The following is a 17,650-nucleotide window of genomic DNA, read 5'->3' as shown; positions in this document are numbered from 1 at the left end:
TGAGGATCTTTTGGTCTACTTCACTTTGTCAGGTAGGTCCTATTTAAGTGATTTCTAGATTGGGAACAGGTGTGCAGTAATCAGGCCTGGGTGTGGCTACAGAAATTGAACTCAGGTGTGATCAACCACAGTTATGTTTTAACAGGAGCTGGGGGGCAAACACTTTTTCACACAGGGCCATGTAGCTTTGGATTTTTCTCTTCCTCATTAATAAAACCCTTCATTTAAAAACTGCATTTTGTGTTTACTTGTGTTATCTTTGACTAATGTTTAAATTTGTTTGATTATCTGAAACATTTAAGTGTGGAAAACATGCAAAAAAGTAAGAAATCAGGAAGGGGGCAAACACTTTTTCACACCACTGTAAGTACTTTGCAGTGATGGTGGGAGATTAAACAGTTACGCTGCAAAAATTTGACCGTAATAGATTTTAAGTTATCCACACCTGCAAACACTATAGTTTTTTTTTTGTTTTGTTTTAAGCCACTGTTGTGGTAAAAGAAAAAAAAAACAGCTGTAGATGCAGATAAATGTGCATACAGTCAGTATGGGCCAATTTCAGCGGGGAAATTTATGCTGGTGTTAGAGCTGCAACGAACTAATTACTGGTAAATCTGGCACTTATTTTTGCAATGAATCGATCAGTTTGGTTTAGAAATTTTCTAAAATGACTGATATTTTGTCATCAAATTGCTTGTTTTTCTCAGCAGCACTTCAAAACCTTTAGATATTCAGTTTACTGTCACACAAGCAAAAATACCAACAAAAAACTTTACATATATTCAATTCATGAATAACAGAATATACATATATTTATATTTTCTGAGATAGATTCAAGATTCACTTTACTGTCCCACATTGTGGGAAATTTAGATTTGGCTTCAACCTGTGTGGCATCCATTAAAAACAATCCACACACATAAAAGACAAGGGTGAGACAGCTGCAGGGAACAAGAAACATATCTAAGAACATAATAACAAAACCAGCCCTCGAATGGAAACGAGTCAAAAGTCCATAAAGAAGTAAAAAATGAAGCTCTGTTGGTTTTCGTATAAAACCCAATATATTTGGATGATTGGGTGAGTTCTTTTTTTTTTTTCATTTGAAAGAGACCATTATCTGTGTATCCCGGCTTCCAGCTGCTGAAGTCAGTGGATGAAGGTTTGCAGTCCTGGTTGCATCATCATCATGAATTAATCCTCCAATCTCTCTGTTGCAGGATGCCTCTACCCCCGGCACTGCTGGCCCGTCTGGCCAAGAGAGGGATTGTTAAACCGTCAGACCAAGGTAGTAGAAAACATTTTGGCCCACAGCATTCAGACATTTTTCTTTACGTTTCATTCATTTTTTTGATGTGTCATGTAACAATTGTTCTCCTCCAATTAATCCAGAGGCAGATGAGGAGATTATTGCTGAAGATTACGATGACAACAACGTAGATTATGAATCCACCAGATTGGAGAATCTACCACCAAACTGGTATAAAGTGTTCGACCCTGCTTGGTATGTGCACCAGATTTCTATGATAAGTTGTTTTTATGATTTTATGACATTATTTCTCATCATTTGTCACTTATTATTATTTCATTTCTGCACATTCATCCATTTGATTTTCTTTCTCCTTAAACCCACAGTGGTCTTCCTTATTACTGGAATGTGGAGACAGATATGGTGGCCTGGCTGTCCCCAAATGACCCAAGTGCAGTGGTAACAAAACCTGCCAAGAAAATTAGAGGTATGGCATTATGGACCCTCCATGACATAACATTTTGATGATGCATTTATTATCAACCTATCACCACAAATCTTTGCAGGTCTGATCGTCAATTGGGAAAATGGTTGGTTGGTTTATTTTGTATTTATTGCCCTTATTTATTTCCAGTCGAGGGAGGAGACGAAAGAGTCGAGAGGCCGTATGAGAAGCCCGACAGAGAGCGAGAGCGGGACAGAGACAAAGACCGGGACAGGGAACGGGACAGAGACAGAGACAGGGACGAGGGGAGGGACAGAGACAGAAGAAAGCCGAGGAGAGAAGACATAGCTCCGTACAGTAAAAGCAAAAGAGGTAATGTTGACACCTCTATCACACACACACACACACACACACATTTTCAAACTTTTTTTACATGAATGGATGTTACAGATTTATTTTCCTCTCAGGGAGAAAAGACGACGAGATGGACCCCATGGATCCAAGTGCTTATTCTGATGCCCCGAGGTACAGTATTAACAGAGAATCATCTTGGTCGATACTGATGTTTAAAATAAAAATTTTGCTGATGCTGATCGTACAGTGCGCATCTTCTCCCGAGTATTAACAATTTAAAAAAAGCAAAACTCACAGATACTTCATAGCCTACTTGTAAGTAAGAGGCATGTTATTCTTTACGAAGATAATCACCCCTCCTTGTTGCAGCTCAGTCCATTTCTCTTCTCATCCAAGATGTGAGATGCAGAACAGTTGCTGACTGGAAGCGCACATGAAAACAAACCACACGTGTGCAGCAGGGTATTCTAGCCTCTTGTCCGAGCCCAACTTCAAACAGAAAAACATCGGCCGCTGCCAGCAATGAATGTTATTTGCTGATAGGTCGATGGCCATCAGCAAGGCAAATATTGACCAATACCAGAGTTCAGCCAATAAATCGGTGCATCTCTAACCGCTATGTGTCAGGCTAGTCTGGCTTACAGTATGTAGTCTGGGCATATAAGTCTGCCATTGGCTGTCTATTTCAGACTGAGTTTTCCTCCTCTTCTGTTGTCTGCACGTTACCAAAATCCCTGTTGCTATGTGAAACTGGTCTCATATAGCCAGACCCATCTCCAGACATCACTTTAGCACTGTGCGTGAAACAACAACAACCTCCGAGATTGCAGCCTACACACTAAAACATTTTGTTTTTATGGGGATTTAGGCATTTTAATGCCAGGACTTTACCCATGTGCAAATTATCCACCAAAATAAGTTCCCTCCTGATTTTTCAAGGGCACTGTTGCTGCATCCTGAGCTTAGAGTGTCATCAAAGACGATTATGATTGGTTTAAAGAAATTCGAACAACCCAGTGTTTTTGTTGTTGTTTTTTTTACCTCAGTGCAGAATACAATGGGTTCGGCCAGATCTTTCTCCAATACAGGCACAGCTGGCTATGCAAGGCTCGGATCAAGCTTTAAAAACTCTGGATCCTACAATTCCCACAATGCAGCTTAACGCACCTTTTCATTAGACCTTGCCTAGTAAATAGCCACATAATTTAAACTCCACAACCCTGTTTGTAACATAGGACTTCTGTTACAGTCTGTAAAAGCAAACTGAGTGTTTTCTCAGACTTGATATAGCTCCTGCAGAGCCGCAGAAGACATTATACAGTCTTTGTACTAAACATGACTGTGATGTGTGAAATTGGTGGAATGCCCCTTTAAGGTGTGAGCAAAATGTATAAAGCCAAATTATTTAACAATACAAACATATTTATCTTCACAGGGGTACGTGGTCAAGTGGCCTGCCCAAGCGTAATGAAGCAAAGACGGGTGCAGACACCACGGCGGCGGGTCCTCTCTTCCAGCAGCGGCCATACCCAAGTCCAGGAGCCGTGCTTCGGGCTAATGCAGCAAACCAGATACCCAAGGAGTGAGCCGAGCTCCTGGGAGACAACGACGACTGTGCTGTACATTCTGTCTTCCCTTTGCTTACATCTTAACATTTGCCGTCACAGACTGACATCTCATGATTTTCATTTCATTCTGAAACATGTCAGAAACTGAGTGCTGAGATTTTACACCATCAGTGCTTTCATACTCATGTAGAACAGTTGTAAATATGTTTTTATATGACCTGAAGAGTGACCTTCTTGTTGTTACTAAAGTCATTGTTGGACTTCATTTGCTAATAAATTTAAAGATTACTGTGAAAAAGACTCAGCGGTACTTTTCTTTATGGTGAGGCAATAGATCTTGTAATAATGTCTGCACAAATAAAATTCTTGACAATATTTTATTACAAAATTGCGATGCTTTAAAATCCATAATTTTTGAACATAACAAAACAGACATTTCAGATGGGATGAAAAAGGACGGGGAATATTTGAATCAGTGATCAGATGCTCCCACATAGTGACAAATGGTGTCATAATCCAGAGTGAACACCTTCTCCTCGTGTCGGTCGAGCTGCACCATTGCTCTGCACTTGTTCTTGTCCCGCTGGAGAATACGGCCAACCTGACCGAACAAATATAACAGAGATTAGTAACAGAACAAACCATACACACACACCCTGCAGGAGAGATGATGCTTTGTTTACCTGTCCTCTGTGCTCTCCCAGTACAACCATTACAGAATCATATTCACTTTTTGGAACAATGGTTTCCAGCATGTCCTGGCTCACATCTGCCGTTAGAGAAACAAACAGACGGTTATTCAAGAATTTTATGACGTCATTAATGTATCTATATCAGATCTTAACCAATAAAGCACAAATCGTTTCTTTATTATAAATTCATAATGGTTACAACACATTTTGCGAATTTCCTGTACAACTCTAATTATGGAATAAAACAAACACCAGAGCAAAGAGAGAAAACTAACACCAGCAGAGACTGAGATGACACTGATGACTCACCGTCTAACAGTCTTCCCTCCTCAGTTCGACACACACAGGTGGTCGGTGTCAGGACGTCCTCCACACGCATCTACAAGGAAACAAGCCTGGTTTTAACAGCTGTGACAAAAATCCAACACTTAGAATGATTTCAACAGTGCAGCTAAAGATTTGGTGCGATATTCCATAGTTTTTCTGTGCTACTCTTTCAACAGTGTATATTTCAGAGCAATGAATAAAAAATAATTAAAATACGATGTGTAAATATAACTGAACGAAAAGCCTGGTGACTTGAACCATTTCAGTTATAAAACAGATAGTTGCAGTCTTTGATTATGACTGGCTTTTATTTGTAGCCTATTATGCTCACTTTTCGTTTGTTGTGCTGTCAATTGCTAGTGATATTATTTTTTTATAATGAAGGATGGCTACTCAGCAAGTAACCGTGCTACTGGTAAGTGACAACAGCTTGGGGAGAGTGAGCCTATGAGTTGTTGTTGGTAGATACATACGTAGTTATAATGGAATTGCAATAACAATGACAAGAACTTTTTTTCCTTTTTACTAACATTAGGTATACTAGAACCCATGTGGTGAACTTTCTTGGCTCCATGTTGCTGAAGAATTAGAAAGCACAGTGTTCCTACAAATCGAGCTACCATTAAGAATGCATCTGCAATGCATTTAAGATGTGAAAACAATATATTCCAGAGGAAATGCCCACATTTTTAACCACATTTAGAAGTAGTAGCACATTCTGATATGAGATATTTTCTATTTGACAAAATGAGCTACTGAAATGGTCCATTCCGACAGATCACCCGCTTCTGGTAGGTCATTTTGAGCAGGTGGCTCTATTTGTCAGAACATAGTCTCGCCACCAGACAATCAGAGAACTCCGCCTTCTGATAGTCAGAAGCACAAGAGTTCAGCGAGCCACTGAAGGACCGCCCTGCGGATTTACTATTAGTTCTGCAACGTAGGGAGTTTTTTAAAACTCTGAAATTGTATCCGCCCATCTAAACACAAAATCAGGGAGAAAGTCATCAGTCTTTAGTTAAGCATTAGTTAAGCGTCTAAAGACTGACTTGTGAGTCTAGTCAGAACATCAGCCCTTTCAAATTTTCCCCTGCATCAGTGTGTTGCTTGGCAACCGTTCTGCTAAGTGTCACTGAACAACTACTTTGCATGGCAGAAGAATGATAATTTATTATCAGTAAATTATTGCAGTTTTTCATGCTGTGTGTTTATTTTAAGAGACGTTGCCAGGTATAGTCAGCACCTCCAAATCTGAGGCCATGGTTCTCTGCCAGAAAACTGCAGATTGGGCCCTACGGGTTGGGAAGGAGTTACTGCCTCAACTGAGGGAGTTCAATTATCTTGGGGTCTTGTTCACAAGTGAGGGTAGAATGAAGCAGGAGATGGATTGGCGGTTTGGCGCGGTGTCTTTAGTGATGTGGGCACTGTGCCACTATGTCGTAGTGAAGAGAGCGCTGAGCTGGAAGGCAAAGCTTTCCATTTACTGGTCCATCTACGTCCCAACCCTCACCTATGGTCGAGCTCTGGGTAATGACCGAAAGAATGAGATCGCAGATACAGTTGGCTGAATGAGTTTCCTCCATGGGGTGGCTGGGCTCAGCCTTAGAGATAGGGTAAGGAGCTCGGACATCCGGAGGGAGCTTGGAGTAGAGCTGCTGCTCCTTTGCGTTGAAAGGGGTTAATTGAGATGGTTTGGGCATCTGATCAGGATGCCTCCTGGGCGTCTCCCGTTAGAGGTGTTCCGGGCACGTCCCACTGGTAGGAGGCCCCGGCGCAGACCCAGAACATGCTGGAGGGATTACATATCTCATCTGGCCTGGGAACACCTCGGGGTCCCCCAGGAGGAGCTGGAAAGCGTTGCTGAGGCGAGGGACATCTGGACTACTTTGCTCAACCTGCTGCTCCCGCGACCCGGCTTCAGAGAAGCGGTTGAAAATGAATGGATAAGCCACCAGAGGCCGTGCTTTACATTGATTTTAGAACAGCAAAGGGACGTTGTTTGGCATGACGCGGAGCTCCCTGGTCTAAAACTTGATGATAGCATTTGGATTCCACATCCCAAAGGAGGCTTGAGCAAGTTGATACAAAGAAAAGACACTTTGACAATCATGCAATATTTATGTGGCTTATCAGTACCTTTGAGTTGTAGTACCTGCCCCCTTTGAAAGCTTTGTCTATAAAGCGAACTTTCAAGTCTCTCTGGAGCCAGGAGGGGGGAGCTGGTGGTCGCCTTGTCTCTTTCGCTGGAGGCTTCTCTCTGCAGAGGAAAAACAAACTGACAACTCACTAACCAATAAATGGAAATGAGAAATACTACAGTGTGGTAGAGTGTATAAAAATAGCTGCACTTTAAGAATACAAATGTACCTGTCTTGACTAGATTCTCTGTGTTTCCTCTTCCTGTCATCCTTTCCTCCCCCTCGTTCTGAAGAATGGTGTTTTACCTCGTCACCATTACTTCGCCTCTCTTTCTCCTCCCGTCTCTGTTGCTCCTTCTGTCGCTCTTTCTCCTTTTCCTTGTCTTTGTGGGCTTTACTGAGGCGACCTGGTTAGTAGGGAAAACCTGGTTAGCATCGCATTAAGTGAAATGTGGCAAACATCTAAATATATACACTGCTGTGCTGTGACTGTGTGTGATTCTGAGTGGTTGTGTTTTTAGTCTCTACTCTCTTATTACTGAAAATAAAAGCTGTGGCTGACTCACTGTTTTTTTTCCACACAGGCTGAAATGTCAGTAAAGGACAAACCTGTTTAGCCCAGTCAGTTCTCCACACAACTAATGCTTCAACAAACATTTATTTTCGATTACAGATCAGTCTGCCAGTTATCTTCTTGATATATTGTTTGGTCTAATAAATGTCAGGAAATGCCCATCATAGTTTCCCAAAGCTTGTTTTGCCTGACCAACACTCCAAAAACAAGAACAATTCAATTCACTGACATAGAAGAGTTCTTAAATATTCATATTTGAGAGGTAGCAACAAGTGAATCTTTGGGCGTTTTTGCTTTAAAAATAAGTTTATCAGGTTTATTGAATTTAGCAATTTTCAGACTTGTCGCTAAAAAAATTCAGTTGAAAAAACAACAGCAGATGGCTTCAGTGTTGTTCCTTCAACTGGAAACTTCAGACAGAGGCTGCCTCTGAGATTCCAGACAAACATGCTATGTAGTACACTGAAACAGTATGTGAGGTCTTATAGTATGTCTGAAACCTTAGTATGAAACCACAGTATGTGAATTGCATACTGTGGAGGTGGGTGTAGTTAATGGTCAGATGCAGGGGAGAGGTGGGGGGATGGCTCATGAGAGAAGTACCAGGTGAGATGATTGACACAACTGCTGCTGGATTGTTCTGATTACATCTCTCCCTTTTTCATGCAGTAGTGTGCTGGCCCTCGGAGGACTGGGGCCCAGACCAAGGAGAAGGACACTGTCTGAGTTTTTGGTTTAAAACTAAAAGGACTGGGAGACGTGCTGGGGGAGCCAGGCAGCCATAGGCACATGTTGACGACTGATTTTGTTGCTGTGTGCTGGGCAGCAGTAAATAAAAGTATTGCACATAGACAGAGGGCTGAATCTGTGTGTCTGTGTGGGGAACTCACAGGGGTAGCAAGACAGCTACACATACTATTTCCAGTGAAATATTATGGTATGCAAACAATCTCGTAGTGACAATAACATTCACAACAATGGCAAACAGCAAACAAGGCAGTACATCATTAACACTTCACTTTAAGTGTAAGCATAACATTTTACTTAACCAGGCATAATATATATTATAAATTAGTTCAGACTCTACAATTCTCACAAATCATTGATGCAGGTAGAGTGGAGGCTGGCACAAGTTACCATGGCTACGTGTCTCCAGCTGTCAAGGAGGTTCTCAGGAAGTGACGGGATAATTAGAGCTTAGCGCGTCAGAAAAATATACATTTACTGTTTACTCACACTAAAATATGTTGAACGACAGTACCAATATTTAGTCAGTTGTACACAGTATGTTGTTTTACAGGCAGCGATAATCATCATGTGACAACTTTAAGTAAACCAACAACAACAAACAACCTGAAGTTCATGACTGGTCATTTCTGTGTAATTGAACTGAATCATATTGCTACTGTCATTACATAGAACTGGTGTACGAGTTATAAAAAAACAGAATAGAGCATTTGGTGACCTCTAAATGTTGTGAAATATCATCTAATTTGGTGTAAAGGAAAACAAAATGTCCCATCAGCATCCATTCCATAAATGTAAACTTTTATCTATTTAATTTGTTCAGAGTTACTTACTGAGGTCTTTGCTGTTTTTGTCGTATTCCTTGCGCCCAACCAGTTTAACAGCATACTGGCTGATTGTTGCAGACTTGCCGCCAATAGCCAGCTTCACCACAACACGAGCGTTGTCTGCATCGACGCCTTCAATCTGCAGCACATGAATAAAAGTTCTTAAAAACAAAACATAGAATTAAAACAGGTAGTTTTGCAAAACTTTACTTCCATTTAAGGAAACAATAAATGATGACTATGGATGCAAACGCATCTCAGATTATCTCTACCTTGCCGTAGAGGTCTTTATGTGGCCCAGACTGCACCAGAACACAGCCGCCTGGACCCATCACTAGTTCCTCCTCCTTCTCTCTCTCCTCGCCTGGCTTGGGGGGGCGCTTATGTTTGCTGGGCTCCAGGTCCTTTATCGCTGAACGATCGGCTCCAAGACCCAAACCTTTTGGACGGAGCTGGTGTTCGATTGGCTTCACGTGTCTGAGCAGACAGGGAACAACAGAATGAAATCAATAAAGAAACTAACACGTGCAGGATGTGAAAGAGGCACGAGGTGGATGCAGCTTGAGACAGACATCTTCTGTTTGAGGGAACGAAGCCACTTGAGAACAAATATGAGTGATCCTGTCAATTGCTTCTCCTCATGGGGAAAACAAAAGACACTATTTCCTATGATAAGTGCTTTTATAGAAGTGCAGATTATAATATCATTGCAGGTTAATGGGCAAAATCATTAAAATTTTACAATATTGACAGTAGCAATGAGCACTAAAGTTCAATATCCTGATCAGAATATAAATGTGGAAACATTTACTGGTGGTTAAATTTTAACCATTTCAAACACTGATTTAACTGGTATTCAATCTAGGGCTACAACTGCAATATGTTCCATTGTCAGTTTGGTCGGACTAACAGTCCAAAGTCCAAAGATATTCAGTTTACAAAGATATAAAATTAAGAGAAGGAGCAAATCCTCTCAGTGGAGAGGCTGGAACTAAGAAATGTTGAGCAAATTTACTTATTAAATGACGTAAGCAATTAATCAATCATGAGGAGTAACTGTTGCCAATTATTTTTTTTGTCTGTGCACTCGTCATTTTTTCAGCTTTAATTCGAGCGCCACAGTGGTGCAAGTGACATCTAATGTTAAATTAGGAGAGTAAATGATTTGTTTGTTACTTACTGTTTAAATGTGCGTCCAATGCCTTCCTCTTTACTCCAGCCCATCCCTTTCAGCATGGCGAGCCCATAGGCCTCAACAGGAACACTGTCATAATCTGCCTGTGACGACTGACAAACACATACGATGACATTATCTTTTTAAAAAAATCAAAACACATACATTAAATGCTTAAATGACCAGAGAAATACAGACACCACATTCTGCATTAAAAATGTTTATCAGGGCTAACATGCTCAGGTGCTTATGTAATGTTTGAGTTCTGAAAAACACACATAAAAAAACTATGGCGGCTGACAGAGAAGCAGTTTGTGATGCCAGTCTTACTCAGCCTTTTGGCTCCAGGCTGTCAGACTCAGCCCGGGCTGACTGAAGTCACCAGGCAGCAGCCACAGCAGCCCTCATCAGAGCAATGGCCCCGCTCATCTCTGTCTCCGCAGAAAGGCTTTCCTCTGAGGGAGGCTGCCTGGTAGCTCTCTCTTGCAGAGCAGGCTGCATTAAAATGAGCTCCAGGGCATGGCGAGCAAGTTTCCCCTGGCTCTCATGTTCTGACAGACACATCTGCAGTGATTGAGAGCAGATATGGGATGACAGTGACGAGGCGCGAGGCCTCTGATGAAAGGAAAAGAGATCCGATTGGCTGCCTGCATGTCTCTGGGGAGACTGTTGACGCCTGTCTGCCACCCAAGCCCCAATGTACTGACAAAGTCATCTGCACACATACGCATGCGCATGACTGTGTATATGCACACAGGGGTGTTATTCTACTCAGTTGACCGTCAGCACTTTCGCACACTCAAATTTCAGTCTGACTCAAAGTAGCCAGTCTACCAGATTTTTTTGTACTGTCAGGCATTTTCATGTGCTCACCGAAAAGCCTCTCTAGCAGATTATATTGTGATGTTCACATCTGATACCATTTAAAAAATAATAATAATATAAATAATTAATAACAACTATTATATAAATGCCCTTGAGCAAGGCAGCAAAACCAAGCCACCATCAAGGCTTACTAAAATAATAATAAATGATCTACATATAGAGAGGAGTGTTTTTAATATAGTACAACACAATAAAAAATGACTTTAGTAGTGGAAAATATTTTTTCATGTTGTCAACCTAATTTCAGTTAAGACTGTGAATCAGTCAGTTTCCTTCACCTCTTAAAATTTCTCTCATGTGTGGGTGTACTTTCTATGACTTGACTGTGTCCTCTACTTTACCTAACAATAATGCACATATTGAAATATAATGACCTGTTTTCCACTCTCAGACTCTTTGTCACAGGAATAACAAGTACACAACTGATAAATTGACCAAATACTTCAAAGTACATTTCCAACACTTGTTTTTAAACAGTGTGTTAGAAAGATTCAAGCAAGTCTTTAATCAAGACTTCATCCAAAGGATCAAATCAAGATTTATCTTTTTCTGACGCAACTGCTGAGTCCAGCTTGCATTCTTTGTTGTGCACTTCTTTTCAGATTAGAGAACATTTCAATCACACAATATGAATCTATACTTACAGATTCAGGCCGTAGATCCACCTTTACATGGTCTCCATCCTCAAAGCCATCTGGCACTTTGTTTTGCATCAACAGGGGGATGGAGAGGTTCAGGTTGGCTCCTGACTGAGGGCCATTCTGCCACTGATCGAGCTGCCTCCGGGAGTCTATAAGCACAAATTGGAGATTTATAAGGAGCTTTATATAAGAGGTAATGCACACACACTAAACATGGGTTTAGACCTCAGGTCGACAGATAGACGGTGGAGATATGGGGACCTGAGGTGGCTCCAGCATCCTTTTCAGCTCTGATCTGCTCTCTTTTCTTCCTCTCTCATAGACTACTGCGTGGACTACATTCAGTTCTTGTCATTAACCCCTCACAACTGACTCACAGGACATGATGTGCAATAATTAGGCATTAAAGGAAAGGAAATGTCATGGACATAATCATGAACATTTTGCATTAATGATGCACTCTTGAGCTCTTATACTACCTGGAATTTGACACTGTACAAACATCAGGAATGAACCTTTCCATAACTATCAGCCATACTGGTAGGCTTATTTTGGCATTGGACATTTAGTTTTCACGTTACTGTTATCTTTATTACATATCTCTCACTTAATATTGTGGTATTTTAGACTTGTGTAAATTTGCACTCTTTGTATCTGCTCTTATTCCACTTTGTATTGCAACTGCTGCAAAGCAATTTCCCTTGGGACTAATATTTTTGGGTAAGTGTTATCTCAGCTCACCATATCTTCTGAATACACATACCTTCAATGAGTTCTTTGACAGCCTGAGACTCCACAGAGTCATTGTCTTGGCTTGTTTCTTGTGTTTTGCCTCCGCTCGCCTCACTGTGGCCCGCTCGGTCCGCTTTGTGCCAGCGGTTCTTCTGGATCAGAGGGATGATGAGCTCCTTGGGCTTCTCCGATGGTTTTGAACTGCAGCACAGAATGAAGTTAGCGAGCTAGCAGTCAGGGCCGCTTCATAACAAGCTTTACTTATAATTAATATAATGAGATATGGTATAAACTTCGTTCACAATTGCTAACAACGCCTACAACAATTTAATTACTTGCTAGCTAAGCTATGTCAGAATGAAATAAGTAACGGTAACGCTGATGCTAGCCTGTATATTAAACGAAACCGGTACGTTGGTTATTAGCATACGAAGCTTACCTTTGCAATTCTTTATCGTCAATTCCTGTCAGGTAATCCTTTTCATCTTTCTTGATCGCAGCGTCGACAGCCGAAGGTTTAAATTTGCTAACTGTCTTAGTGAAACCAAATGAAAACGTTTTTCTCTCTTCTTGTTCCCCAGGAACAACAGTCGTGAGGGAACCCGCATCTTCCCCGTTCGACGCCATTTTTGTTTGTACCCAACAGAAGTAAGAGAACTGAATTCTGGATCTTGTAGTTTTGTATCGCTAAACTGGTTTTGTTCCAGTCTTAGCGAGTTACTACAATTCCCATCATGCATCAGAATTAAAGGTACAACGATCCATTAGTACAGTGTAGACTAAATGCATATTATAATCCACATAGAAGAGAGCAAGCAAGGCAATAAAAAAAAAAGAAATACAGTTTAAAAGACAATTATATTTGTGTCCTTTATGATTCCTAAATAAATAAAATATCATCGACTCAATTGTTAATGCAACAGTTGCAATATGGTAGTCTTACTGCATTAATATTTACATTTTCTTAGCATTTTACATTTGTTGCAGCCTGTAGTCCACTTTAAAATGCATTCATTCATTTTTGCATTTTGTATAATTTCACTGTTTTAAAGGACTAGTATGTATGATTTAGTGGCCTCTAGAGATGAAGTTGCAGAACTGAATTTTTTCCAAACTTTATTGAATAAATTCAATACATGGAATAGCTATGTACATTCCAGATTTCAAAAAGAAAGATGTTGAAAATATATCTCAAAATCTTTTTTTTTTAAAAAGGTAAGAATAAAGTCAATATTTTAATGGAGTGTCTATGTGTTTTAAAAGAGGCAGTTGCTAACACGTGGCTAAATGAGTCTATGGAACATCATCACACCAAGCTGCGCCCAAAATTATGTCACCATAACGTCTTCATACATGTATTCCTATGATCTAAGACAGTCCAAATATTACTTTACATGAAAAACTCTCTCCTTAATCCAAAAACTAGAGTGCTAAAACTAAAATATGTGATGTCATGTCATCAAGTATACAGTCTGGAGCTGCTCCATAGACAATAAATGGTGAACAATCTTATAGATGACACTAAGAGCACCTAGGGGAATGTTCTGAGTATATGGGAACATTTTCTGTTTCAGAGCGAAGAACACTACAATAGAATAAAGATCATTTAGGTATAAAAAAGAAAACAAACATTCTGTGGGTCCATAAAATCAGCCTCTAATTTATTCTGTACATTTACATGCAGAGTTAAGTCGAGCTAAAGTCACAGCTCAACTAGACTAGTATACAAGCAGGGGAGGGGAATCAATTTATTGACCCAAGTATGTCCAACTCTGCTTCGATTGGTGGCGATATGCCCCCTTTCAACTCGTTAATACTGGACCTATTTCGTCACAAACCAAAAACTGCAGTGTCATTCAGCTGTTTCACCACTTTTTTTAACAGGTCTCCATTCAGTGTTTTCCTCCCATCCATGTATTTTAAAATATTTAACTCTTTGAGCTGAAACAGCATGAACTGTGTCTCCTTGTCCATCCAAAAATACACGACTCTGGATGTAGATTTCACCATGTTGTTACTGGCTTCTTCTGTCATTATGCAATTAATGCTATTTGACTTCCGGGTCAAAGCCCAGGGTGGATACTGTGGAGCATGAGCTGAGCGCCTTGGCCAGTTCTGGTCCGACTGACTGTATACATGCAGTATAGTAATAGTAATATGACTCCCAATCACATTATCTAGGTGTGTTAGTCCGACTTTGAGAAGTTCAATTTAGTACGATTTCAGTCGGACTAACATGTTTACATGTATTCTTAAAGTCCGGTTTTAGTCAGACTACAATAAATCAATTTTCTCTAATGTCGTGTAAACGTGCTGGTTGTCTATGGAGCAGCTCCAGACTTTATACCTTATGACATCATAGTTTGAGACTTATTTCTAGCTTTGAGAGAGAGAAGCTCATGTTCAGGGCTGACAGTAGCTCAGTCTCTAGGGATTTGGTTTGGGAACCGGAGGGTCACCAGCTCAAGTCCCCATCTGGACCAAATATGGAGTGTTAACTGGTAGCTGGAGAGATGCCAGTTCCTCTACTGGGCACTGCCGAGGTGCCCCTGAGCAAGGCACTGAACCCCCAACTACTCCGGATGTTCACGGTGTTGTACTGATGTGGTGCATTTATTTTAAAACAGACTGTATGTAAACGTTAAATTTCCAGTGAAAACGGAAGTGTATCTTGAAAGAAGAGAACTTGACATGGTGTCCCAGAACGTCAACAACCAGCGCACCCAGGGTACTTTGCGTGTTGTATGTTGACGTGGAGAGTCCATGACCAAACGTCAATAGGTGACGAGGTCAGAGTGACAATATGTTGGAAAATGGCACTTTAAAATAAAAGTTCTGTAGGCCTACCACAAATTCACTGTACTTCAAAATAAAGTGTGTTTTTTTACAAACTTGACATGTTTGCAGTCACTTACGGTCCACTCAGAATTGACCTGCGACCCACTTTTTGACCACGACCCACCAGTTGGGAACCACTGGCCTAAAGCATATTAATGAATGCTCATTTAGACTTATTAATAATATTAATAGGCTAATTTAGACTTAAAAGGTTGTGTTACCTTCATATGAAGCTCGCTTATGTTTTGGGGCTCCAGACAATCTTTTTATTATTATTATTTTGGTCAAAACCTTTGATAGTTTGATAAAGTTGCCAACTGACACTCGTCACAACTGGATAAAGAACATTCTTGGAAAGTTTCCTTTTGAATGTGGTTCTCACGCCTTTAAATCCTGGTTCCAACTCGTAAGCGAAAAGTGATGCTGCTGATGCAGGTGCACAGAGAGTGAGAATAATAAGGGGCGGTACTTTTAACTCTTCACTCCCTCCCCTCTGTGCTCCTTAACTTCCCCAATATAACCTTCTCATTTGCCTTTTATCGCTGTTTCTTTACTTCTAAAGTGCTCTTTTGGGGGGAGCAGGATCATCAACCTGACCACACTTTGCACCGGACAACACAGCCTTTATCTCATCTGATCTGATCTTCGGCAATTGACGCTCCGCGCCCTGAAATCACCAACCGCGCCTGCAGTTCAATGACACCTCCACCCGGGCAGATCGATAGTGCGACGTTTGTCTTCTCCTTCTTGATTGCTGTTAATACATTCAAAGCATGTGCTGATTGTTATTAATCTGCACGATCTGCACAGCGGAGGCCAGCAGGACGGATTTGACGAGAAGAAAGCGACCATGAAGGTAAGAAATTCTCCAAAGTGCAGCACTTATTGTTCAGCAGGCTTCACACTCCTCACAAGTTAAACAGCAATGTCTGACCATGACATGTATCCATCCTCCACGTTGCTTTGCCTATAGCTGTGCAGCAGCTGCTACATTTATAAGCGGCCGCTGTCAGATTTGCCCGATAGTGTGTGTGTGTGTGTGTGTGTGTGTGTGTGTGTGTGTGTGTGAGCATGTGTGTGTGAGTATTTTTCCCTATCTCTCCTCCCTCCTCTCTCCTCTCTCTACAACATCACCACGGCTCTCAGAGCATCACTGTCCAAATATCCCGTCAGCCGTGCACATCGCCTCTGACTTTCTCCGGGATACGGTGGTGGTGCCATATACTCATCACTGCATCCCCACACTGCTTTTCATCACACACATACATACACACACTTACATACACTGCAGGCTGCTCTTTAAACAGCTCGTATTTATTTAAGTCTTATTATTTAACCTCAGTCGGGTCGATGTATATAGACGCGTTCAAACGGATCCTCTTTGAAAGGCTCAACTGCTTGAAAAGAATGTGTGTGTGTCAGCGCCAAGGCAGGTAAGTATTTTCCCTAAATATGAGAAATATGAGAATCTGTTGTGTCTAACCCAAGTGTGTGTGTGAGAGACAGAGAGGGTGTGTGTGAGAGAGAGGGAGTGTGTGTGCATGTAAACTAGTCAGTGTGTAAGAGGGAGTGAGCAATGTGGGTTTGTGATGATGGTGGCAGATCTAATAGGGATAAGAGTGTCAGTTTGACATGAAGTTTACCTTTGCCTCCTTCAACAGGATGTGTGCATTTGTATGAGGGTACCTTTACATATATATTTGTGAGCGCTGGGAGTTTTAGACCTTGACAGTGAGGACATTTTTGGAAAGTAAGGACATTGTGCCTAGTCCACACCTTTGGATATAGGTAAATTTCAAGGGTAACGCACAGGACATGTTGCCCTGAATACTTAGAGCATGTGCATAAAACATGAAAGTATCAGAGGACTTTTAGTTGGACAAAATTAAATGTTTACACCACAAATTGGTGCAGAAAAGGCACAAATTGGTGCATATAAATCCATCACAATTCAGGAAATTAAGTGTTTGATGCTCAACATTTGTTTAGCGGAGGACCACCAAACCTCCCGTTTCATGTGTCCTCCCCGATGTTGTGACGAACCTATGCCTTTGGATTTGTACGGACCTTCAAAGGCGTGTTTGAGGGTTCAGATTTGGTTTTAAGGTTAAAGTTAGAATTAGGTATATGTTAGGGCAAGGGTAACAGTTAGGGTTAGTGATAGGTATTCAGTTGTGATGGTTAAGGTTAGGGTAAGGGGAGGGGTAAGGGTTGGGGATAGGTTTTCAGTTGTGAATGTTTAGGTTAGGGTAAGTTTGGGGATAGGTAGGTATTTAGTTGTGATGGTTTAGGTTAGGGTAAGGATAAGTGTTGGGGATAGATACTCAGTTGTGATGGTTAAGCATAGGTTAAGGGTAATGGGAAGGGTAAGCATTGGTGATAGGTATTTAGTTGTGATGGTTCAGGTTAGGGTAAGGATAAGCGTTGGGGATAGATACTCAGTTGTGATGGTTAAGGAT

The 17,650-nt window shown here is 41.1% G+C and overlaps 3 protein-coding genes across 5 annotated transcripts in view; 2 read left to right on the top strand and 1 right to left on the bottom strand.

Annotated features, from left to right (window-relative positions):
• Nucleotides 1-3,914, top strand: part of pqbp1 (polyglutamine binding protein 1) — a 6,564-nt gene extending 2,650 nt beyond the window's left edge. The window contains exons 2-7 of the mRNA XM_050063899.1: nucleotides 1,221-1,288; nucleotides 1,393-1,504; nucleotides 1,636-1,736; nucleotides 1,884-2,066; nucleotides 2,162-2,219; nucleotides 3,484-3,914. Coding sequence (XP_049919856.1) covers nucleotides 1,222-1,288; nucleotides 1,393-1,504; nucleotides 1,636-1,736; nucleotides 1,884-2,066; nucleotides 2,162-2,219; nucleotides 3,484-3,634 — 672 coding nt within the window. The 5' untranslated portion in view covers nucleotide 1,221 and the 3' untranslated portion in view covers nucleotides 3,635-3,914. The remainder of the gene's footprint in view (nucleotides 1-1,220; nucleotides 1,289-1,392; nucleotides 1,505-1,635; nucleotides 1,737-1,883; nucleotides 2,067-2,161; nucleotides 2,220-3,483) is intronic.
• A 63-nt stretch (nucleotides 3,915-3,977) lies between these two features.
• gpkow (G patch domain and KOW motifs) lies at nucleotides 3,978-12,997 on the bottom strand. The gene is made up of 11 exons (XM_050063898.1): nucleotides 12,793-12,997; nucleotides 12,385-12,554; nucleotides 11,625-11,770; nucleotides 10,102-10,208; nucleotides 9,194-9,398; nucleotides 8,928-9,060; nucleotides 7,003-7,180; nucleotides 6,772-6,892; nucleotides 4,618-4,687; nucleotides 4,300-4,385; nucleotides 3,978-4,217 (listed from the first exon to the last, which is right to left on the bottom strand). The coding sequence occupies exons 1-11, from the start codon at nucleotides 12,978-12,980 to the stop codon at nucleotides 4,089-4,091; spliced, it is 1,533 nt and encodes a 510-aa protein (XP_049919855.1). The 5' UTR covers nucleotides 12,981-12,997; the 3' UTR covers nucleotides 3,978-4,088.
• A 2,760-nt stretch (nucleotides 12,998-15,757) lies between these two features.
• Nucleotides 15,758-17,650, top strand: part of LOC126403462 (membrane-associated guanylate kinase, WW and PDZ domain-containing protein 2) — a 61,236-nt gene continuing 59,343 nt past the window's right edge. For 2 of the 3 annotated variants that reach the window (XM_050066142.1, XM_050066144.1), the window contains exon 1: nucleotides 16,380-16,624. In XM_050066142.1, the coding sequence (XP_049922099.1) occupies nucleotides 16,542-16,624 (83 nt within the window). In that variant the 5' untranslated portion in view covers nucleotides 16,380-16,541. Of the gene's footprint in view, nucleotides 16,048-16,379; nucleotides 16,625-17,650 lie in introns of those variants that run through there. The other variant, XM_050066143.1, reaches the window with a different exon arrangement.

Source organism: Epinephelus moara, chromosome 16, assembly GCF_006386435.1.
Source record: "Epinephelus moara isolate mb chromosome 16, YSFRI_EMoa_1.0, whole genome shotgun sequence".
Classification (NCBI taxonomy): Eukaryota; Metazoa; Chordata; class Actinopteri; order Perciformes; family Serranidae; genus Epinephelus; species Epinephelus moara.
This window is presented reverse-complemented; position numbering and strand designations above follow the sequence as displayed.